This window comes from Hibiscus syriacus, unplaced genomic scaffold (genome assembly GCF_006381635.1).
Source record: "Hibiscus syriacus cultivar Baekdansim isolate YM2019G1 unplaced genomic scaffold, ASM638163v2 tig00002655_pilon, whole genome shotgun sequence".
Lineage (NCBI taxonomy): Eukaryota > Viridiplantae > Streptophyta > Magnoliopsida > Malvales > Malvaceae > Hibiscus > Hibiscus syriacus.
This window is the reverse complement of record NW_024061938.1, coordinates 75,001-99,734: the sequence shown is the minus strand read 5'-3', so window position 1 is coordinate 99,734 and position 24,734 is coordinate 75,001. Positions and strand designations below refer to the sequence as shown.

Below are 24,734 nucleotides of genomic sequence, written 5' to 3'. Positions count from 1 at the left end.
ATATTGATGATAGATTTGTTTTGAAACTGGTTTCAGAATATTTTATTTTACTTAGTCCTTATGACGACTTTTAAATTACTAGAATTGAACTTTAACATTTTTAACTATATTTTAAAGGATGTTTATTCGAAATATGATTTTAAGTTGTTGAAAAATGTTTTGGAAAATTTTTGTTGTAATTCACTAGATTTGGTTGTAACGCATAGGTCGGGTATAGGGGGTTGCATTTTACTAGTGCACTCACTATCCATAAGCCAAACATAATTGTGAGCTAGTTCGGCAGCAAAAAAACCATGAACAAGTGTTCGCCTTGCTCTTAGTTCACTTCACTGGCATTTTCTTGTTGTTGAGATTGCTTCTTTGCTTGCTTCTTCTTGGTCCAGCAAAATTTTTCGGTGTGGCCAAGCTTATCACAAAATGAACACTGAAATTTGGTCTTGCTCCTATCCTTGAACCTGCAATCCTTTTCAGCATGATTTATTTTCTTAGAAACCGGACATGGAGGAAACTTTCCACTTTGACCACTAGTAGAATAACCAAAGAACTTTCCCTTCAAGCCTCTAGGTTTCTTCCCAAGGTTGTTAACCTTCGATTTTTTGTGAGCAATAAGGAAATCACCTTCATTTGCCTCATTTTCTCACATAGACACTCTTTGTTCTTGTGCTTCTATTTTACTAACAAGATCAACAATGGTTAATCTTGACATGTCACAAGATTCCTCAATAGTTGAAAATTTTGCTTCGAACCTTTGAGGAACACTGACCATGACTTTCTCCACCACTTTCTCATTCAGTAAGTCTTTACCATAAAGACGGATTTGATTTACAATATCCGTCAACCTCATTGTTTTATCTTTGATCAACTCGTCCTCCTTCATTTGCAGCATAGAAAACTTTATTTTCTTTACTTTATCACCTCCTTCATAGGCTTCTTTAAGTTTATTCCAAACACTCTTAGGTGTTTCAAGATCCATGATGCTTGTAAAAATATGGTATGCTAACCCGAAGTAAATACAGGTTAGAGCTCTATCATTCTTCAACATTTCTTCATCATGAGCTCTGAGTTGAGCAAGAGTGGGATTTGGTCTCAGTTCTGGTGGATCTTCATCAGTTTCTACAACTCTCCACAAGCCAAGAAATCGTAAATAGACTTTCATCTTCACCGCCCAAACATGATAATGAGTTCCTGTGAAAATTGGAACATGAATTGTGGAGTATTCGAAAAAGCCATTTTTAAAGCACTCACAAAAACACAAACTATCAAAGTGTATTTAATCACTCACTAACAGCAATGGAACCTCACAGTCCTTAAGAAAATAGCTCTAATGCCACTGTTAACATTAAGCTTAAAAATAAGATTCAAATGCAAAGAGATGAGAAAGGCCAGAAAACAAAGAGAAGTGAATACAAAAGGTTGGAACAAGATTGAGAGACTTCAACATGCTCTCTTCCATTAATAAAGTCATTAAAACATGATTACAAATGTTAAACACAAGTGTAAAAGTAACATTTAAAACAGACTCAAATGACAAACAACAACAACAAACAACCAATAAACAATCATAACGACTGTCATACAAAAATATCATTTACTTCCAATGTCAAGCTCAATACATTAACACCTCAATCATGCTTTCATTAGGTCCCAGGGACGGACGTTTGAATAATTACATGCTTAACAAAAACATCAAGAGTCACAATAAAATCTTTCAATCAAGATCGAGAAAATGGTTTGGAACCATCTTCTTAACTCATTTCTCTTCTTTACCTCTTTATGGAGACACAAATTTTAAATATCGACCAATAATTATCCAATTATTGAATGTGACTCTCTATCCAAATAAAAAAGATGAACCATCGATAACCGTTGTGACTCATTCATTACCATCGACATTTTTAAATCCTTTTAATTTTAAAATTAGACTAATTGAAAATTTAACTCTCGTGGTTTTATAATTTAATTATTCTTGAAGATATATACATTTCAAAGTAAAATAAATTAACCTCTTAGAATTCAATTCTAACTCAATCATGCTAATAGTGGTTGCTATAATCACCATAAACAATGGGGTTTGGGTGGTGGGATTTACATAACAAAACATGACATCTGAAGCGTAAAGCTTGTTTCCACCCCCACCCCCACACCAAAATCCCCTCCCATATTATCCTTTTGTTGCCTTGTGCGGGGTGTGGTCCCCACCACCCCACGTATTTCCCACGTGTGGATCTTTCCCATATCTGGGAGTTACACGTGTTGACCATCAATCGGATAAATCCCTCTTCGTCACTATCATCATCAATGGCGTTTTTACTTTGAAAGAACCCTAAAAAAATACATTTATTGAAAAAATAATTCCAAACAGCATTAATTGAAAAAATAACCCTAAACTACTCATGTATAATTATCTTATGTTCTACAAAAACGTGTTTAATGGAACTTATGTTTTATGAAACGTGAGATTCATCAACTTTTCAAATAAACTCGTTTATTTATTGATAAAGACAACAATACATGTATGAAACTCGTTTTTTTGTAGAACGCGATGTCTTACCTTACTTTTCACAGAACGTAAGATCATCCATAGACAATTTAGGTAATATTTTTTCAATTAATACTGTTTGAGATTGTTTTTTCAATAAAATAATAAAGGAGGGTTTTTTTTTTCGTTTAATAACGCCATCATCAGCCTCTCCTTTCTCACACAGACATTAATTTTTTTTATTCCTGCATGTAATTTTTGTCAACGTTTTCTGTGCATGGAGATTCTTCGGCTAAAATTAAACCCGTTTTATTTTACTCTTTAACGTCGTTGGTTAAATGACCAAACTAACCTTCGAACCGGTCACGTGGCTTGTCGGGATAGGTGGATTAAATAATAAAAGATGGCAACTTTGGTGTATTGAATCCTGGCCCACCTTTCTTAATCTTGTTCTAATGCCCATTTATAAAGAAAATGGTCATGGCAACTCTATGCCACATTATTTTTTCCCCCCTAAAAAAATTTCTATGATGTTCTTCTCTGGTAAACTTTCAGAATCCAAAGCAAAAAACTCTCAATTCATTTACTGAATTGTATATATATATATATATTTATATAAACACATATATACATATATTCGAAGGTCTAGTAATGGAGAGCACGGACTCATCGACCGGCTCGCAGCAGCCGAATCTCCCGCCGGGGTTCAGGTTCCACCCGACGGATGAGGAACTAGTGGTACACTATCTCAAGAAAAAGACTAGCTCAGCTCCTTTGCCGGTTGCAATTATTGCTGAAGTTGATTTGTACAAGTTTGATCCATGGGAATTACCAGGTAAATTAAAAAAATACATTTTTTAAATTATTTAAATGGAAAAGGGTATGCATGAAAAGTGAGAAAAATAATCTTTTTTGTGAAAATATGATTGGAACGGAGCGAGGCCGAACAGGGCGGCAACGTCGGGATACTGGAAGGCTACCGGAACCGATAAGCCAGTGTTGACTTCATGTGGGACTCAAAAGGTTGGTGTGAAGAAGGCACTAGTTTTCTATGGAGGGAAGCCACCTAAAGGGATCAAAACTAATTGGATCATGCATGAGTATCGACTTGCTGATAATAAGACTAACAACAAACCCCCTGGATGTGACTTGGGCAACAAGAAAAATTCACTAAGGGTAAATCCCTTTCTTGTCAGATTTTATTCATTTTACTGTTATATGATGTATGAAAAAATTGATTGTTTCTAAACTTTCATTTTTTCTTGTTTGTAGCTTGATGATTGTGTGCTATGTCGAATTTACAAGAAGAACAACACGAACAGACCTCTGGACCATGATAAAGATGACTCCATAGATGGCATGCTCGGCACCGTAGCGCCTTCGATATCGATCGGCAGCCATCACAATACGAAATTCCAGTTCTTGACAAAGGGAACAAGCTTCGGCACATTGCTTGAAGCTCAAGAACATAGCATGTTCGATGGAATGCTAGGGAGTACCGATGGGATCAACAATGGTTCCATTTCTCATCACTTGGGATGTTCAAGCTCAAAGGGAGACTTATCCATGGGCAACCCTCTCAAACGGACACTCCCGTCTCTTTACTGGACCGAAGCTGAAACTACAGGGCCTTCGACGAGCAAGCGATTCCACGGGGATAGTAACGACGGTGAAAGCTTGGAGAAAACAGACGGTAACGGTTCCATCGCCACTCTTCTTAGCCAGCTACCGCCAACCCCTCCGTTGCAACAACAACAACAACAACAGCAAGCAATGTTAGGAGCGTTCGGAGATGGGATGTTCCGTCCTCCGCATCAACTTCCGGGGCTCAACTGGTACTTTTAATTCGATCTCTAGGTAGGAGTACTCGATACATACTCAATCTATACATAGAAAATCAAAATTTTCAAGTAGTTTGGGAGCTTGTCCGTGTTACATAGTTCTTGATATACTGTCGCCAATTATAGTGATGACTGATGAAGCATTTGGGATAAAAAAAAAGATTAAGATTTTGTTTTATTAGGTCAGAGATTAGAAGAGTCGGGCCTCATTGTTTCTTTGAGAGTAAACATGTAGCCCCCACAAATTTAATCTCTTCAGGCCATAGGTAAATTTTATCATATATAGTTACATATATATTTACGAGGGAGGTGGAAACTTGCTGTAGAAAAAGAAATTTATAATAAAACTGATGAATAATATATGATGAACTCCTCGTTGAAACTTGCAGAACTTTTTATGGATGATTATGCATATATTTCTTCTTCTTCTTCGTCTTCATCTTTTTAGTTAGTTAGGTTTTAGAGTTCGAACGATGATTAACATATAATCTTATTACTCGAATAATATGATCTTTCGGATTTTTTTTTTTTAAAAAAATGAAGAGTTTTGGTATGCAATCAAAAGCATGCAATGTGATTATAAATGCATAGTTCAACTAAAAAGTGGCCACTAGGTTATTATCGTACTAAACTCCAAGTTTTGAAATAATAATATTCAATTGTATATTGACTAACAATATAATTAGAGAGCTATATTATCATTATAGCATTAATAGGTATGAATGCTCAATAATTGGTCGATAAGAGTTGAAATATATGGGCCCGTATTACTATTTTGAACAATTTATTATTAATAATATAATTTAATAAACTAAATATATTTTATTATATCTATAAGCAACCCATCACCTGATTCAATTTATTGCTAATCTATAACCTACTTGACAAATGTTTGGCTTAGAAAAGAATTATAAATATTTAAATTATATAATAATATTATTATTTTTTTCAATTATCATGCTATAGCGATCTTTGCCTTATCTTCTTTTTTTTTTTCATTTGACAAAGATGGGTTGATCTCCTAGACAATGAAAGATAACAATTTTAAAATATTTAAATAAAGAAAGATATTTTATTTATTTTCTTTCAACTATATAAGAAGTAGGGTTGAAAAGGTAATAATTAATATCTCATTCCTTAAGTTTTTTTATATATATATAGAATGATATATAAAATTTTCAAAGCACTGACCAATTGATAATCGATACATATATCTTTTCCATTAGTTGTCTTGTACATGCTTAGTTAATTTAAGAACTAATTTAAATGTTTAAATTATTTATATTTTAAATGAACATAATTATTTTTAAATATTTAAATAGAAACCAAATATTTAGGAAATATTAAATGTGGGAGTCTTTTTCTCTATGATAAGACAATAGCTAAGTATATTTCATGACCTAGCTAGAGGTCACACAAATTGATAATAAGAGACTACCTCACAAAATTAAATGGCCATTAATGGGACCATTTCACTATCATCAAATGGAATCATTGTCTTAAAACCACACAAATTAAAATCCCTTTAATGTCATTCCTTTCCAAGAGAAACGTACAAAACAACTTTATAATAATATTTCACATCATTTACCAGTTAATTTTGGAATATATTGTGAATTTAATAAAAATAATATTCAAATTTTCTTTTTTTAAAATGAAGTTTTTGACAAATATTTTTTGTTTGATTTTATTAATATGAGGAAGAAAATGAGATCTTGACATAGAATAAAACTTAAAAATTCATAAAGTATAACTCATCGAGTGATTTTATTGGTTGAGGGAAATATTATTCTTCCTAAAGATCATGAGCTTGAACAGTTACATTCAGGGGCGGAGTCAGGATTAGATATAGGAAGGGGTCGAAATATTAAACTTTTTAATAAAAATACAATCACTTACTAAGTATTTAAACTTATGATTCAGAAAACAATGTCTAATTTTTCTAATAATTAAATTTATAATGACTTAAATTGTTATTAGACCAAAAAATTGAAAACATTGAATTATCATTCCTTTTTTTTATAACCACCGGTTTCCAATCTATTAGTCGACTAATTCGGATCAGATACTGCAGAAGCGAGGGCGACCCTCCAAACCCAGTTTGCTCTATTTGCAATCGCCAAGATTCGAACCACTGACCTTGCTTAAGTGATCTAGTGTTTCATCCCGCTAGACCAACCATTTGTTGGTATTGAATTATCATTCTTTAGTTTGCCCCTACTTGATTAAATATCTAATAAATTCCTATATTTCTTAATTTAAATACTTAGTTTTACATTAATTAAAATACTATTAAATCAAAGCTATCAAACATCAAATAATTTTATAGGGCTGGAGCCCTTTAAGCCCTAAGAGATCCCCGTTTCTGGTTACGTCTTTAAGATATATGTTTTCAATAACTAAAAAAAAGATTATAAACACGTATTAATGTGACATATACCTCAAATCATTTTAAGATCTGCATCACTTCCGGGGCTCAACTGTACTTTTAATTCGATCTAGGTAGGAGTACTCGATACTACTCAATCTATACATAGAAAATCAAAATTTTCAAGTAGTTTGGGAGCTTGTCCGTGTTACATAGTTCTTGATATACTGTCGCCAATTATAGTGATGACTGATGAAGCATTTGGGATAAAAAAAAAGATTAAGATTTTGTTTTATTAGGTCAGAGATTAGAAGAGTCGGGCCTCATTGTTTCTTTGAGAGTAAACATGTAGCCCCCACAAATTTAATCTCTTCAGGCCATAGGTAAATTTTATCATATATAGTTACATATATATTTACGAGGGAGGTGGAAACTTGCTGTAGAAAAAGAAATTTATAATAAAACTGATGAATAATATATGATGAACTCCTCGTTGAAACTTGCAGAACTTTTTATGGATGATTATGCATATATTTCTTCTTCTTCTTCGTCTTCATCTTTTTAGTTAGTTAGGTTTTAGAGTTCGAACGATGATTAACATATAATCTTATTACTCGAATAATATGATCTTTCGGATTTTTTTTTTTTAAAAAAATGAAGAGTTTTGGTATGCAATCAAAAGCATGCAATGTGATTATAAATGCATAGTTCAACTAAAAAGTGGCCACTAGGTTATTATCGTACTAAACTCCAAAGTTTTGAAAATAATAATATTCAATTGTATTATTGACTAACAATATAATTAGAGAGCTATAATTATCATTATAGCATTAATAGGTATGAATGCTCAATAATTGGTCGATAAGAGTTGAAATATATGGGCCCGTATTACTATTTTGAACAATTTATTATTAATAATATAATTTAATAAACTAAATATATTTTATTATATCTATAAGCAACCCATCACCTGATTCAATTTATTGCTAATCTATAACCTACTTGACAAATGTTTGGCTTAGAAAAGAATTATAAATATTTAAATTATATAATAATATTATTATTTTTTTCAATTATCATGCTATAGCGATCTTTGCCTTATCTTCTTTTTTTTTTTCATTTGACAAAGATGGGTTGATCTCCTAGACAATGAAAGATAACAATTTTAAAATATTTAAATAAAGAAAGATATTTTATTTTATTTTTCTTTCAAACTATATAAGAAGTAGGGTTGAAAAGGTAATAATTAATATCTCATTCCTTAAGTTTTTTTATATATATATAGAATGATATATAAAATTTTCAAAGCACTGACCAATTGATAATCGATACATATATCTTTTCCATTAGTTGTCTTGTACATGCTTAGTTAATTTAAGAACTAATTTAAATGTTTAAATTATTTATATTTTAAATGAACATAATTATTTTTAAATATTTAAATAGAAACCAAATATTTAGGAAATATTAAATGTGGGAGTCTTTTTCTCTATGATAAGACAATAGCTAAGTATATTTCATGACCTAGCTAGAGGTCACACAAATTGATAATAAGAGACTACCTCACAAAATTAAATGGCCATTAATGGGACCATTTCACTATCATCAAATGGAATCATTGTCTTAAAACCACACAAATTAAAATCCCTTTAATGTCATTCCTTTCCAAGAGAAACGTACAAAACAACTTTATAATAATATTTCACATCATTTACCAGTTAATTTTGGAATATATTGTGAATTTAATAAAAATAATATTCAAATTTTCTTTTTTTAAAATGAAGTTTTGACAAATATTTTTGTTTGATTTATTAATATGAGGAAGAAAATGAGATCTTGACATAGAATAAAACTTAAAAATTCATAAAGTATAACTCATCGAGTGATTTTATTGGTTGAGGGAAATATTATTCTTCCTAAAGATCATGAGCTTGAACAGTTACATTCAGGGGCGGAGTCAGGATTAGATATAGGAAGGGGTCGAAATATTAAACTTTTTAATAAAAATACAATCACTTACTAAGTATTTAAACTTATGATTCAGAAAACAATGTCTAATTTTTCTAATAATTAAATTTATAATGACTTAAATTGTTATTAGACCAAAAAATTGAAAACATTGAATTATCATTCCTTTTTTTTATAACCACCGGTTTCCAATCTATTAGTCGACTAATTCGGATCAGATACTGCAGAAGCGAGGGCGACCCTCCAAACCCAGTTTGCTCTATTTGCAATCGCCAAGATTCGAACCACTGACCTTGCTTAAGTGATCTAGTGTTTCATCCCGCTAGACCAACCATTTGTTGGTATTGAATTATCATTCTTTAGTTTGCCCCTACTTGATTAAATATCTAATAAATTCCTATATTTCTTAATTTAAATACTTAGTTTTACATTAATTAAAATACTATTAAATCAAAGCTATCAAACATCAAATAATTTTATAGGGCTGGAGCCCTTTAAGCCCTAAGAGATCCCCGTTTCTGGTTACGTCTTTAAGATATATGTTTTCAATAACTAAAAAAAAGATTATAAACACGTATTAATGTGACATATACCTCAAATCATTTTAAGATCTCTTTATCGATTAAGGGAAGATTTCAAATCGAAACGTTCTTTATAAGAAATGGTGAGTGATTCCCAATCGTAGAGAGAGTTGAACTTATGCCATTATTCATGGTGATATGTGTTATGTCAAAGGCTAGTGGTTTGAACTAATAACCAGTTGGTCTAGTGGGATGAGATTTTTCTACCATTAATCTCCGTTCATATATATATATATATATATATATATATATATATATATATATTATATATATATATATATATATATATATATACGCGCTAAGGGATGCATTTATTTTAGGAAAAACCTTTGGTAACTAGTCTATAATTTGTGCAATAAGTTAAATTGTGTGTGTATGATGGATTTTAAAAGTATAGGTATGCCTATTAAAGAAAATAAAAGTATACGTATGATATACGAATACATTGCTTATACATAGATGCAATGTACATACGAATAATTGTGGTATACGCCTATGCTTAACGTATACGTATGTGATGAAAATGAATATGTACGTGATGGATAAGAGATTGACAGTGAATCTATTAATCCATCTGTATTTCTTTTCACATTGTTAATGCTTTAGTTAATCTTTGATGACGTGTTCAGCAGTTATTCAAATTACAGTTGCGATTCGCAGACGTAACAAGTACTACTACAATGATTGTAAGTATTACGGTCATATAATAATAATTACGGAAGATATTGTTACCGCTGTATAACGAGCGTAAACCGCTAGTTAAATTTCTGGTGTGCAATATTGTGGAATTGAACTCTGGATCAGAAAAACGAGAAACTGACATTTGATTCTGGCAACAGAAGGGCATCTCTGGACCACGGAGAATCTGAATTATGATCTAAACTCCAGGTTGTTCGTGGCCCATTTTATTTTATTTCCAATTTATCGGCCTAATTTGTTAAATAATTATGAAAAAATAATAATTAATAAAGTTTACAGTTAAATCTGTTGTCATAATCAAGATGTAGTTGCACAACTTGCAAAATCAAAGGAGAGATTTTTAATTAATAGGGCTGTACCTTTCCCAAATAAGAAAAATGAATATATAGGGCTATAGGCTGTATAATTGAGGGTGGCATAACGTTGAGTGTTGAAAAAGTCGGATCCCAGTTGGAATAAGATCATATCTTCAATTAGTATTGAGCTTAGGGCTAAAGGGTAAAGGCCCATTAAATTTTGGATTTTCGGATAATCCAAAATCAGGATTTCCCTGTCGAATATGGATAATTAATGACATCTAAATCATCATATCTGTAAAATCTAATGACAAATCATCCAGGAAGCTACTGCTCAACCTGAGCACGTGTTGAAGATATTTCCGACTCCGATGATATATCGTTCAAGTGTCGTCTGTCGGAAAGTTGGTCGGAATCCCTCAATGACAATATTTACATTCATATCGATATTCAATCTTCACGAGTAAAATTATTATCCTCAGAATTTAATTTTGAAGATGTTATAAGTATAAGCACAATCATAATCACAATAAAAAATACAAATATATAAAAAGTGACTAACCATAATTATAATCAACCATTACAAAATATGACCGAGCTAATTCGAAGTAAATCTGGATAGAGTTTGAAGAGAGTAAAGCACAGAATTTGCAGGCAATAGATGGAGGTATTTTTGACCCAATAAGGCAGTCCGAACAAAATTGCAAATAGGGTATATTTATTTTTATTATGCGATATATTGTATTTTCTATAATGCATAGAACTCGTTACGTTGAGGTGATAAATTTCAATAAAAAATATTTTTTATTTTAATTTTTTATCTTGATTTGATAAATTTTAATAAAAATATATTTATTGAAACTCATCATCTCGAGATGACAAGTTTCATGAATATTGTAGAAAATATCGTAAATCTTAAAATAAAAACTCGGGTGCCCTATCGAGGAAAAAAACATAGATAGAGGTAATTTGGGCTAAAAATAAAGTCTTTATTTTTCAAGCCTATTAAATTGGGCCTAAAGAAAATTGTTTGAAACATGGACGACAACATTAATCAGGCCCAGCTGACAGTTGGAGAAAGCAGAGAGCTTGACGAGGACGAAGCGGAATAACTAGATCCTTGGGAAACGAGAATCCATCGACAGAGAGAGAGAAGAGTTGAAGCATAACCGAAGCCAGCACTCAGAATCTCACACTCAAACACAAATTTGATCTTTTCTCTTAACATTTATGCATTTGGTTTCGTTAGTTTCTTATAGATCGGAAAGGAATAAAGGGAATGGCAAACTATTTAGCCCAGTTTCAAACAATCAAGAGCACGTGTGGCCATCTCGTCATTGCTGGTAAATCCTTCTTCTTCTTCTTTTTTGCTTTTAAATTGAGTTGAACTCTTCAAATTTAAATTTGGGTTTGGGTGTTTTTGGAATTTTTATGTTGTTGGGTGGGTGGGATCAGAGATGCCTTCACTTTATCGCTTGATTTATGATGTGGGAATTCTAAAGGTTGATGATACTTGGTGGCTTTTTTGAGATTTAATATGATGTTTGAAATAAAGAATTGGAAGTATGACGAGTTAAGTTGAAAGGGATGATTGTTGGGTGATCATGTGGTAAATGTTGTTGCTTTGAGCTTCCTTAGTTGATTTTATGAAGTCAGTACTTGATTATAATTTCTGGGGTTTTGTTAGAATTCGGTGATTTAATCGAAGCAGCTATGAACTTTGTTTGTTTGTATCAATGTCAGTGATCGTCTGGTAAATTTTATTGCTTTAACTTATTTACTGACCTTTTGCCTTGTGGATCGGTTAGAAGTATGGAATGCCAATGATTCATGGATATCTAATCTATCAACTCCAAAGTTTGCTGCTTTTCTAGTTGTTTGCAATTATAGTAATCTGTGAACCATATGTTGGAATTAGCTGGCACAAATCTGTGATCTATCTAACTATTTCGCTGACAACTGCATTACAGTTGAAGATGTCAGTGACTTGTGGCCTACAATCAAGAATAGTTTTGAAGAGCGGCTACCGTTCAAAAGAGCTTCCTTAAATAACAAGACCCGGAATGCAGTGTTTGTAGAGAATTTACAGGCTGAATTCATATTAACCACTGATGCAAGATTACGAAGCAGATTTCCTCAGGAGCAATATTTATTTTGGTTCCGAGAGCCATATGCAACTCTGGTTCTTGTTACATGTGAGGTACATTCAATATAGGTTATGACCTTTTATTAAAGGCCAACAGATTTTTAGATTCATGACCACACTTTGAGAGAAAAAAAAGATAGCTCTTTCACTTGCTTTGTAAATCTGATCATAACTCTTCGACTGAGCCTTTATAAGTAACACTTAGTTGCGTGGGCAAACCTTTTGTTTCCATGATGATATACTCAGACTTTTCTTAGTAGCTTCTAGTTCTGTTTTCTTTCTTTTATTAGTTTTAGGCCTAATATTTTTTTCCCTTGTTCATTGTCCATTTTATATATTTGCTTATTTTTTATTGACATTTTTCACCAGGATCTTGATGAGTACAAGACCATTCTAAACCACGCCTGAAATTAATTGTCCAAAATGATGAGCGTGAATGGTTTATCGTATTTGTGTCTAGAGCCCATCCAAGCAATGATCAGGCCTCTAAATTGGCAAAGAAAGTATATGCCAAACTTGAAGTTGAGTTCAGCTCCAAGAAGAGGGAAAGGTAAGGTTGCAGCTTGTATATTTTCTAGTTGAAGGCATGACTAGTATTTTATATTTATGCTGCCACTAATGACTTTAGAATTGAAATAATGTTGTATAGGTAGGACTCAAGTGTTGGTTTTAATTATAAAGTATGGCTAGAGAATTTTGTTAGTTTTAATTATAAAGTATGGCTAGAGAATTTATCACAAATTTGCTATGAGATCCCCCTCTTAGTGTTGTTGGTTATATATCCGGTCTTGAAGGTGAAGATTTGTTTCCTTGGTATGTTAAGCATCATCATCATCATCATCATCATCATTGTTATTAATTGTTTTACTACTACTACTACTACTACTACTATTACTATTACTATTACTGTTATTATTATTATATTATTATTATTATTATATTATTATTATGTGTTTAACAAAGAACTCAATACTGGGTGATGTTTCACCCATGTTACAAACCTTTGGAAAAGAAAAATGTGGTGAAAGTTTGACAAAGTAACACCCTCATTGAAACTGGTGTTTGGTTTATTCTATTCATTTTCTGATACTCGAAGTATTCTTCACTTAGGTGCTGCAAGTTTGATGTACATGGTCCTGAAGCAAATTTTTGGGAAGACTTAGAGGCCAGAATTAGGAGTGTGTCAGAAATACATTGGATACACTGAACAATTCTATGAGGATGAGTACGCAAGCTTAGTGAACAGCGTTTCAATCCAATTGGAACTTCTGTAATTTTTTCATTTTGAAGGTTTGGTCCTCTTTTGAAAGTTAGAGAATAGGGCTATGGCTAATATGGATCCAGGGACAAACATTACAATTTTCCATTTTGTAGTTTTTTCCATGTCTAAAGATTGTGAAGGAAACATGAACTTACACAAGAGGCCCTAAGTTAAATGCATATTTTTTCCTTTGAGGGATATAATCCTATTAAGTAATGAAAGAAATATACATTTTAAGTTGGTTTTCTCCAACTGTTAATGCTTCATTTTTCATTTCCTTAGGAAAGCTTGGCGTTTATGTTTGAGATGGCTCATCTTCATGAGGATGCATTGCGTGAATATGATGAACTAGAATTGTGTTACTTGGAAACAGGTGTGAAATATATATGTCAGTGTCTTAAGTGTCAGTTTTATCTTATTTTCATTTTTCCGCTCTACATCTTTTAAAAAAAAATCTATTTATGTTTCCAAATTGCATTATGATTTTGTATAAATAAGAATTCCCTTTTTAATATGAATTTGAGTGGTACTTATAGTCAAACTCCATTCTCTTGTAGTGTTTAACTTTTACCTACAATTTTCATACTTAGAAATTTGGCAGCCCCAAAATATTAACGGTGGCAGGTTGTTAATGTGATATGTCTGCATGCCTCGGATTTCTATTTTCCAGTTCATTGGTAGATAGGATATCTGAGGGCATTTGTTGTACTGCTAAATTTTGATTGGTAATTATTAAGGATTTGTCTTGAATGCTCCTCTTTATTTTGAATTCTGGTAGTTTCTTTGGGTATTCCTTGATCTTATTTGATAATAAGTGCAGTTAATATTGGTGGCAAACGTAGAGAGTTTGGAGGACTAGACCCTGGTGATGACCAGGCGGCACTGCTTATTCCTGGGAACAAACCATTGACACAGATTGTTCAAGATGACTCGTTCCGTGAATTTGAATTCAGACAGTATCTCTTTGCATGCCAATCAAAGGTTGGTACTGCTAACCCTTCATGACTTACCTTACATCGCAGTCCGACTTTGAGACTAATTTCTACTGGAATGAATTGTCTTTTGCAATTTTTAGAACTTTATCAAAATGCCATTCTCAATGGTTTATTTGGAATTGTATTTTTTTTGATAGAAGTTGGAGGTCTCATTAAAAACTCCCTTCGTATTCTTCCACATACTTAGAAGTATGTTGAAGAACAAGGAAGGGAGAAAAGAGTGCCTCATATTTTATTAAATATAATACTAAGTATGAGGTAACACCAAACCCACATGCGGGTTTCACTTGCTTTGTAAATCTGATCATAACTCTTCGACTGAGCCTTTATAAGTAACACTTAGTTGCGTGGGCAAACCTTTTGTTTCCATGATGATATACTCAGACTTTTCTTAGTAGCTTCTAGTTCTGTTTTCTTTCTTTTATTAGTTTTAGGCCTAATATTTTTTTCCCTTGTTCATTGTCCATTTTATATATTTGCTTATTTTTTTATTGACATTCTTCTCACCAGGATCTTGATGAGTACAAGACCATTCTTAAACCACGCCTGAAATTAATTGTCCAAAATGATGAGCGTGAATGGTTTATCGTATTTGTGTCTAGAGCCCATCCAAGCAATGATCAGGCCTCTAAATTGGCAAAGAAAGTATATGCCAAACTTGAAGTTGAGTTCAGCTCCAAGAAGAGGGAAAGGTAAGGTTGCAGCTTGTATATTTTCTAGTTGAAGGCATGACTAGTATTTTATATTTATGCTGCCACTAATGACTTTAGAATTGAAATAATGTTGTATAGGTAGGACTCAAGTGTTGGTTTTAATTATAAAGTATGGCTAGAGAATTTTGTTAGTTTTAATTATAAAGTATGGCTAGAGAATTTATCACAAATTTGCTATGAGATCCCCCTCTTAGTGTTGTTGGTTATATATCCGGTCTTGAAGGTGAAGATTTGTTTCCTTGGTATGTTAAGCATCATCATCATCATCATCATCATCATTGTTATTAATTGTTATTACTACTACTACTACTACTACTACTACTACTATTACTATTACTATTACTGTTATTATTATTATTATTATTATTATTATTATTATTATTATTATTATGTGTTTAACAAAGAACTCAATACTGGGTGATGTTTCACCCATGTTACAAACCTTTGGAAAAGAAAAATGTGGTGAAAGTTTGACAAAGTAACACCCTCATTGAAACTGGTGTTTGGTTTATTCTATTCATTTTCTGATACTCGAAGTATTCTTCACTTAGGTGCTGCAAGTTTGATGTACATGGTCCTGAAGCAAATTTTTGGGAAGACTTAGAGGCCAGAATTATGGAGTGTGTCAGAAATACATTGGATACACGTGAACAATTCTATGAGGATGAGATACGCAAGCTTAGTGAACAGCGTTTCAATCCAATTTGGAACTTCTGTAATTTTTTCATTTTTGAAGGTTTGGTCCTCTTTTGAAAGTTAGAGAATAGGGCTATGGCTAATATGGATCCAGGGACAAACATTACAATTTTCCATTTTGTAGTTTTTTCCATGTCTAAAGATTGTGAAGGAAACATGAACTTACACAAGAGGCCCTAAGTTAAATGCATATTTTTTCCTTTGAGGGATATAATCCTATTAAGTAATGAAAGAAATATACATTTTAAGTTTGTTTTCTCCAACTGTTAATGCTTCATTTTTCATTTCCTTAGGAAAGCTTGGCGTTTATGTTTGAGATGGCTCATCTTCATGAGGATGCATTGCGTGAATATGATGAACTAGAATTGTGTTACTTGGAAACAGGTGTGAAATATATATGTCAGTGTCTTAAGTGTCAGTTTTATCTTATTTTCATTTTTCCGCTCTACATCTTTTAAAAAAAAATCTATTTATGTTTCCAAATTGCATTATGATTTTGTATAAATAAGAATTCCCTTTTTAATATGAATTTGAGTGGTACTTATAGTCAAACTCCATTCTCTTGTAGTGTTTAACTTTTACCTACAATTTTCATACTTAGAAATTTGGCAGCCCCAAAATATTAACGGTGGCAGGTTGTTAATGTGATATGTCTGCATGCCTCGGATTTCTATTTTCCAGTTCATTGGTAGATAGGATATCTGAGGGCATTTGTTGTACTGCTAAATTTTGATTGGTAATTATTAAGGATTTGTCTTGAAATGCTCCTCTTTTATTTTGAATTCTGGTAGTTTCTTTTGGGTATTCCTTGATCTTATTTGATATATAAGTGCAGTTAATATTGGTGGCAAACGTAGAGAGTTTGGAGGACTAGACCCTGGTGATGACCAGGCGGCACTGCTTATTCCTGGGAACAAACCATTGACACAGATTGTTCAAGATGACTCGTTCCGTGAATTTGAATTCAGACAGTATCTCTTTGCATGCCAATCAAAGGTTGGTACTGCTAACCCTTCATGACTTACCTTACATCGCAGTCCGACTTTGAGACTAATTTCTACTGGAATGAATTTGTCTTTTGCAATTTTTAGAACTTTATCAAAATGCCATTCTCAATGGTTTATTTGGAATTGTATGGTTAATTGATTATATTACCGAACATTTAATTTAACTTGTTAAAACAATTTCCAAATGATTTTTTTAGCCTTCTTGAAATGTTCTGTAGGTGGTGCTTTCTTGTCATTGTTTTATTAGTTTCAGATTGCAGTTGGCATGTCAGTGTTTTTACCTAAACTATACCTCACTGATTAAATTGCAGCTCTTATTCAAGTTGAATCGTCCTTTTGAGGTTTCTTCAAGGGGTTATTCATTTATAATTAGTTTCTCAAAAGCCCTGGGTTTACATGAGGTATTTGATGAATTTTGCTTTTATCCAATAAATTTTCTTAACTGTTTTATTTTGCATTTTTTTTATAAAAAAAAAAAATCTGAATCCGCTTCTCTTGGGATTATTGTAGAGTATTTTACCCTTTTGTATGCGTGAAGTTTGGGTAATCACTGCATGCTTGGCTGTAGTCAATGCAACCAATTCTCAATATAGTGAAGGAAATGCGGCCCCTGAAATAGAAAGGCAGTTCTATCGCCTTCAAGGTGATCTTTACTCCTTATGTAGGGTTAAGGTAATTTTTTATTTCTCATTTTAAATGGAATTTCATTTGTCGTATTGTTGAACATCCACTGAAACATATTGATGATTGTGGCAGTTCTTGAGGCTTGTATATCTAATTGGATATGGAACAGAGATAGAAAGGAGTCCTGTTAATAGGTATGCACCCAATTTTTAGAGATAAAGTCCACTTTTGACTTCCACTGAATTTGGTTACTTGCTGCCGAATTTAAAGAAGGCTAGTCATGTGGTCAAGGTTGATGTTTCACTATCTCATCGTATCATTGTCTTTCTTTTTGAGCAGTGCTTTATTGAGCATGCTGCCTTGGCCCAAGCCAGCAGTTTGGCCTTTGGTTCCAGATGGTGCTGCCTCTGAGGTGCTTCAGAAAGAAAAGGCAAGTTATTGTTCCACATTTGTAGAACTCATAAGACCATCAAAGGAACACCTGTTTTTTGGGGAAAAAGTTAAACCATCTTAGTAAAGATTTACATGTTCTCTACATCGAACAAGTACTTTATGGCTTCCATTTTTTCCCATATTGTATTTTCAACATTTGTAACCTTATCGTTCAAAGTTTATAAACTGCTGTTAAGGATATGGATTTGTTGATTAGATCAACCATTGGAATAATAATATTTTTCTAGATTTTTTTAAAGCAGCCAATGAATGTTCTCATTGTTGTAGGCTCTATGTGTTACGCAGCTATATTGTCCATTAATGTTTATTTCGCTTTTAATCAGCTATACTTAATTGGTTCAGATTATTATGCAAGAAAATCCTAGAGTCAAGCCCTTTGGCATTGAGAGGAAACCCTTGCCACTTGAACCTACTGCCCTTGTACGCGAGGCAAATCGACGAAGGGCTTCTCTCTCTGCTGGAAGCCCATCTGAGATGTTTGACAGCAAACAAGGCTTTGCTGATGGGTAAGGAAATCTCAAGAACCAACGCAATGGTGCTCTTGCAATTTTTTTGAAAATGAGTTATCAGATTGAAAGTTTTCATGTCAAGAAATTTTTGTAATTAAAGGTTTTTAAATATGTTTGTATGCTGACAGATCAGCGACAGATGTATCATCAAAGACATCCCCATCAAGTAAAGCACTAGCAAATTCGATGTCTCGTACTTACTCATCTGCTGGAAGTTTTGAGGGCTCGGTCGATAGACCCATGAAGCTTGCTGAAATTTTTGTTGCTTCTGAACATGTTTTGATGCAAACAATCTCAAATCCTGATCTGCAGAAAACTTTGTCATCTATACAGGAGATTGAGGTATCAAATTGAGGCTACATGCATGTGAACTGTTCATGTTTCAACCTTTTCTTTTGTTTTAATTTTTCATTAATCTTTTTGTTGGGTTGGGGGTGTTTGCTGTGAATGAAGATTTTTACCAACAAAAAATTACACCAAAAACACTCTCCTTTGGCTATCAATTAGAGATACCTAGTTTAGACATTAAATCTTTGTTCATTTTATATTCCAGAATTTAGTTGACTGATGTGGTGGGGTACTTATATTCAATATTAATCTACACTTTTGTTTCTTTAATTCCTATTTGGGTTATGGCAGCAAAAATATATGGATCTCACTAAAGGTGCTGCTGACAATTACCATCGTTCTTGGTGGAAAAGACATGGAGTTGTCCTTGATGGTGAAATTGCAGCCGTCTGCTTTAAGCGCGGGAACTTTGACCTAGCTGCAAAGTCATATGAGAAGGTTTGCGCTCTTTATGCTGGTGAAGGATGGCAAGATTTATTGGCTGAAGTCCTGCCCAATTTAGCTGAATGTCAAAGAATACTAAATGACCAAGCTGGCTACCTGTCATCTTGTGTGCGGTTGCTTTCACTTGATAAAGGTTTATTCTCAACAAAGGAACGTCAAGCTTTTCAGTCAGAAGTTGTTAGTCTTGCACATAGTGAAATGAAGAACCCTGTCCCTCTTGATGTATCATCTTTAATTACATTTTCCGGAAATCCTGGGCTTCCTTTGGAGTTATGTGATGGGGATCCTGGTACCTTATCTGTAACTGTTTGGAGTGGCTTTCCTGACGATATAACTCTTGATTCTCTTAGTCTCACTTTGATGGCTACATTTAATGCTGATGAAGGTGGTAAGGTATGGTTCCTAAGACAAGATGATGCTAGTATGTTTTAAGCTATGTCATAGCATGATATTGACTTGGTTATTTGATGCATATTTCAGTTAAGAAGCTCTAGTGCCACTATACTAAAGCCTGGTAGGAATACAATCACCTTTCCTTTACCGCCACAGAAACCTGGTTCTTATGTCTTGGGAGTTCTTACCGGACACATTGGACACTTGACTTTTAGATCTCATAGTTTCTCCAAGGCAGGTCCAGCAGATAGTGATGATTTCATGAGCTACGAGAAAACGACCCGGCCCATCTTGAAGGTACTCTCTCTCACAAAGATTTAAGTACTTTCTTTCGTGTTATAATGGATTAACAAAAGTTGAAGATAATAATCTTCATAATCGTTTTAATAAATGTAACTGTTTCTAAATGTTAAAAAGTATAGGTTGGTGAAATTCACAACTGTAAGATCACAAAGCGATTTATGCTTTTGTTCTTTTTCATCAGTCTTTCTAATAGAACCTTCTCTTAGGTTTCCAAACCAAGACCTCTAGTTGATCTATCTGTAGCTATATCATCTGCCTTGCTGATTAATGAAGCTCAGTGGATTGGAATTATAGCGCAACCGATAGACTACTCCTTGAAAGGTGCTGTCATGCATATTGATACTGGTCCGGGTCTGAAGATCGAAGAGCCGCATTCCATTGAGATGGGAACCTACGGAAGTGCTGCTCAGAATTCGGCTGATACGTCAAATTCTGGTGATACTGGGAAAGATGGTAATAAAGACTTCGAGCAGCTAAGTCTCCTTGATGGTAAAATAGAGTTTCCAGACTGGGCCTGTGATGTGACCTCAATTCTTTGGATTCCTATTCGTGCTATTGATGATAAGCTTGCAAGGGGTTCATCTTCAGGTCCGGAGAAAAGACTAGAAAATTTCTAACGGTTTTAATTTTGACTACATGTTTGTTAGTGTGCAAAAATAAGTATATGTTTCTCCACGTGTTTGCTGCATCTGTTGGCCTGATCGTTTATTTTATGGTGCGTGCTGTGGCAGGTCCCCCGCAGAAACAAAGTATTGTGGATGGAATGCGGACAATAGCTCTGAAACTTGAATTTGGAATATCAAACAACCAGATCTATGACAAGTATTATTTCTCCTCGTATTTTTGAATTTGAATTCTCTTTAGATAAATTTTATAAAATGGTCTATCGTGATACGCAGAACCATAGCTTTGCATTTCACCAATCCTTTCCATGCGAGCACACGTGTTGCCTATCAATGCAGTGATGGTACTTTGCTTTTGCAGGTATTATGTCCTCAGTTTTCAACCACAATCACGTTTTTATGCTTTTGCATGTTACAAATTTGCTGTTACGTACTTTTTATGAAGCTCGTTGTGATTCGTGTTACTTACAGGTAATACTGCACTCCCAAGTGAAGGCCACATTAACTGTTAAAGATGCTTGGCTTGATCTTCAAGATGGATTTGTTCATGCTGGACAAGGTGATGGAAGACCAGTTTCTGCCTTTTTTCCGCTTGTAATATCTCCAAATTCAAGATCGGGACTCCTCTTCCGAGTATGCCTGGGGAAGGGAATTGCTGAAGGTACAGACATCTTGTTTTTCTACGATAGTGTCGGATATAGGGCTGTAATCTTCCACATCTCCGATTCTCAACTTCTTTATTCGCTTTAAAATTTCAAACACCGAGATTGTCCATTATTCTTATAATATTATCATTATAGAGCCCTATAGTCGATAACGTCACAGAAAAGTAATATACCCTAGCATATTACCTTATGTAAAGTAATCAACCTCTTGCTTTGACAGATGAAAATAAGTTGCAACCAGAAAGCATATTAAACATCAGATACGGAATTGCCGGTGATAGGACCATTGGGGCACACCCACCAGCGGCTGCAAAATCAAATAAAACCGAGGGTGCTAGTCAGGAATTAATCTTCCGGAGTGCTATAATCTTGCAGCGACCTGTCCTTGACCCATGCCTGGCTGTCGGGTTTCTCCCTCTTCCTTCTGATGGTCTTCGAGTCGGGAAACTTGTTACCTTGAAATGGAGAGTTGAGAGGTTGAAAGACATCGAGGAGAGCAATGTTCCACAGAACAACGTAAGTCGAAATAATCCTATTATTGTCCAAACCATTGACCTGCAGAACTCATGTTTTTTACTTTTCCAACAGGATGAGGTGCTGTATGAAGTGAACGCGAATCCCGATAACTGGATGATAGCTGGGAGGAAAAGAGGGCATGTTTCTCTCTCCCCAAAGCAAGGTAATGGTTTCATAGCCGAGTCAAGAAAGAACTTGTTTTTTACTTTTTATTTGTCGGTATATTCGTAATCGCCATTCTATTTCCGATTTCAGGTTCGAGGATATTTATTTCCATACTATGCATGCCGCTCAATGCCGGCTATGTCCACCCCCCTCACCTCGGGCTACCGGATATCGACGAGGCAAATATAAACTGCAGTCCTGCCGGACCTCACCTTGTTTGCATCTTGCCTCCTGATCTTAGTTCATCTTTCTGCGTTCCGGCATGATTGTCATCTATTTTCATCTTACAACTCGATCTCTGGTCCCAAAATTTCCACTATGTTCAATGAAAAACTGTCACAGATTTAGATTTAGACCAAAGTTTGTTCGCTTATTGTTTTTCCTTCCGATTGTTTCATGTTGTGGTTCATGTAAAGAAGAATGGTGTATCATTGTAATATGCAGACCAATGCGATTCAGTTACACACGGACTTATATAATATAAAGTCCATGACTCAGTTAATATCATGAATTATTTAGACATCAATTTAATTGAAAAAATAATTGAAGTAAATTAATTTATATTAATATAAAATTAATTGGGATAAAAATATTGTTGTGGGTATTTTTTATTCTTTTATATATAATTTTTAATTAAAAAATTAATGACTGTAAGTAATGCATCGGTATAAGTTAGTTAAATCTGTATATGGTCTATAGATAAAAAAAAATCGATTTTCAATATTGTAGGTTAATAATTTATTTTTGAATTTTGACGATATATTGATCCCTTAAGAGTTTCAGTGATAAACCCGCCTAATCCCCCACCCCTCATCAGCAAAGCCGCCGCCGCCGCCGCTACCAATGAAGTAATTGGGCGGTTTTCCCAGATTCCTTGCTCCGTTACTACTTTTTATTTCTGTCAATGGAGAAAGCTAAAGAAATTAAGTTTAACGAAGGTAGGGCAAATGGGACAGATAGTAGTAGTAAGCCCACCGTCGTAAAAAAAATTCGGGTCAAACATTATACTGCTAATTCTAACAGCAGTACTACAGCCTATATTCAGGTATTTCTTCATAAATTTTCCGATCTTCAAAACCCTAGATTATATTTAAAAATTAGGTATTCTGGAATCTGGAAACTTTTTTTAGCGGTTTTCTTTTTACTTGTTAGGATTTTGCTTTCTAGACATAAATTGTTGTGTTGGCTGATTTTTTATCTTTGTTGCAGATTTTGGGTATTGGAATGGATACTCATGATACTCTGCCATCGATTTTACTTTTCTTTGACAAGCAAAGGTTTATCTTTAATGCCGGAGAGGTAAATAATTCTTGGATTATAATGACATTTAAAAAATTACTTTTTTTGTTTGTTTGAATATTAGGTAATCTCAGTTCTAGCTTAATACAATATTGGTATAACGGGGCTTACAACGTTTTTGCACCGAACATTAGAAAACTGTCCACGGAAGTGTAGAAGTATGCATTGATGTAGACTGGACAGGTACTGTTAACGACAGACGATCTATAAGTGATTACTGTAGTTATGTTTGGGGTAATTTCGTAACATGGAGAAATAAAAAAACAATCCGTTGTAGCACGTAATACTGTAGAGACAAAGCATCGAACACTATCTCCTGGCATATGCGAAGGAATCTGGATATAACGATTGTTGAGAGAACTAAACATGTCCCATACAAGACTTATAAAAATGTATTGTGACAACTAGGCATCTGTCAACATAGCACATAATCATGTTCACCATGATTGTACCAAACACATGGAAATTGATTGTCATTTCATCAAAGAAAAAAATTAACTCGGAGATGTTTGTGTTACCTATATACCTACGATACAATAAATTACAGACTTATTGACCAAAAACTTGAGCATAAACATGTTTGAAGAAATTATTAGCAAGTTGGGTTTGATAAATATCTACACTAGGAGAAGTGTTGGAATTCCTAAAATTAAAGATAGATTGCTTACCTTGTTCCTAGGAGTTTCTTTGTACATAATGATCTAATCTTGTGGGCTTAGTTCGGATTCTCACTCTGAGACGCGATTTGTTGAAGGGAGTGCCACATGATCCATTGATTGTTATAGGGCCTTCACAGCCTCATCGATTTCTAGATGCATACAAGAGACTTGAAGATCTAGATATGCAGTTCTTGGAAAATAAAGCCACAACGGTAACTTCATGGGAAACTTTCAAGTTCAATAACGAATCGGACAAAATTAGGGGTGTAAAAAGTTGACCCGACCTGCAAAACTGACTGAAACCGACTCGAGTCAAAACTGTTTTTGACCTGCGTTGTGGCAATCCGAAACCGACTCGAGTCGGAACTGGTATTGACCTGAAGCCGAGTTGGACCTGTAAATTGTGGATCTGAACCCGACCTGCATCCGACCTAAGAATGATCTGAACCCAAATTGAACCGAAAATATGATACCCGAACCCGAACTGCATCCGACTGATATGAACCCGAACCCGAGATTGACCTGGTAAATAACTGATATTATCCGACCTGTTTTCAGCCTGACCTGTTATGAACCTGACCTGTAATTGACTCTACCTGTAAATGATCTGACATGTTGTTAAAGTGATTTGATATTATCCAGACTTATAAGTAATAAGTTACAATTAATATAATTATGTTATT

The 24,734-nt window shown here is 33.9% G+C and overlaps 3 protein-coding genes and 1 pseudogene across 4 annotated transcripts in view; 3 read left to right on the top strand and 1 right to left on the bottom strand.

Annotated features, from left to right (window-relative positions):
- Positions 1-316: 316 nt before the first annotated feature.
- Positions 317-1,156, bottom strand: LOC120147807. Its single transcript, XM_039161103.1, has 2 exons — positions 680-1,156; positions 317-586 (listed from the first exon to the last, which is right to left on the bottom strand). The coding sequence occupies exons 1-2, from the start codon at positions 1,154-1,156 to the stop codon at positions 317-319; spliced, it is 747 nt and encodes a 248-aa protein (XP_039017034.1).
- A 1,845-nt stretch (positions 1,157-3,001) lies between these two features.
- LOC120148181 lies at positions 3,002-4,389 on the top strand (annotated as a pseudogene).
- A 6,896-nt stretch (positions 4,390-11,285) lies between these two features.
- Positions 11,286-22,551, top strand: LOC120148166 (trafficking protein particle complex II-specific subunit 130 homolog). 2 transcript variants are annotated; one of them, XM_039161348.1, is made up of 21 exons: positions 11,286-11,575; positions 12,203-12,432; positions 15,145-15,326; positions 15,899-16,088; positions 16,337-16,427; positions 16,879-17,039; positions 17,362-17,451; positions 17,561-17,722; positions 17,807-17,868; positions 18,014-18,104; positions 18,470-18,633; positions 18,765-18,978; positions 19,276-19,821; positions 19,909-20,118; positions 20,331-20,712; positions 20,856-20,946; positions 21,024-21,108; positions 21,219-21,408; positions 21,633-21,928; positions 22,001-22,091; positions 22,184-22,551. In XM_039161348.1, the coding sequence occupies exons 1-21, from the start codon at positions 11,512-11,514 to the stop codon at positions 22,357-22,359; spliced, it is 3,768 nt and encodes a 1,255-aa protein (XP_039017279.1). In that variant the 5' UTR covers positions 11,286-11,511; the 3' UTR covers positions 22,360-22,551. The 2 variants fall into 2 exon arrangements, with proteins under 2 accessions (XP_039017279.1, XP_039017272.1); XM_039161341.1 differs by lacking the exons at positions 11,286-11,575; positions 12,203-12,432 and having other exon boundaries at positions 15,189-15,326; positions 15,899-16,083; positions 22,184-22,550.
- Positions 22,552-24,086: 1,535 nt separating this feature from the next.
- LOC120147798 (tRNase Z TRZ3, mitochondrial-like) overlaps positions 24,087-24,734 on the top strand; it is a 9,955-nt gene continuing 9,307 nt past the window's right edge. Inside the window, exon 1 of the mRNA XM_039161095.1 lies at positions 24,087-24,298. Within this exon, the coding sequence (XP_039017026.1) occupies positions 24,234-24,298 (65 nt within the window). The 5' untranslated portion in view covers positions 24,087-24,233. The remainder of the gene's footprint in view (positions 24,299-24,734) is intronic.

Bases quoted from the DNA above. Each gene is read 5' to 3' on its own strand.
- LOC120147807 (XM_039161103.1), bottom strand. From the start codon at position 1,156: ATGAAAGTCTATTTACGATTTCTTGGCTTGTGGAGAGTTGTAGAAACT. The intron at 587-679 runs GTTAGTAAAATA...AAAAAATCGAAG, and splicing joins GATTAACCATTGTTGATCTT to GTTAACAACCTTGGGAAGAA.
- LOC120148166 (XM_039161348.1), top strand. From the start codon at position 11,512: ATGGCAAACTATTTAGCCCAGTTTCAAACAATCAAGAGCACGTGTGGC. The intron at 18,105-18,469 runs GCAAGTTATTGT...TAATTGGTTCAG, and splicing joins AGGTGCTTCAGAAAGAAAAG to ATTATTATGCAAGAAAATCC. The intron at 20,119-20,330 runs GTACTCTCTCTC...ACCTTCTCTTAG, and splicing joins CGACCCGGCCCATCTTGAAG to GTTTCCAAACCAAGACCTCT.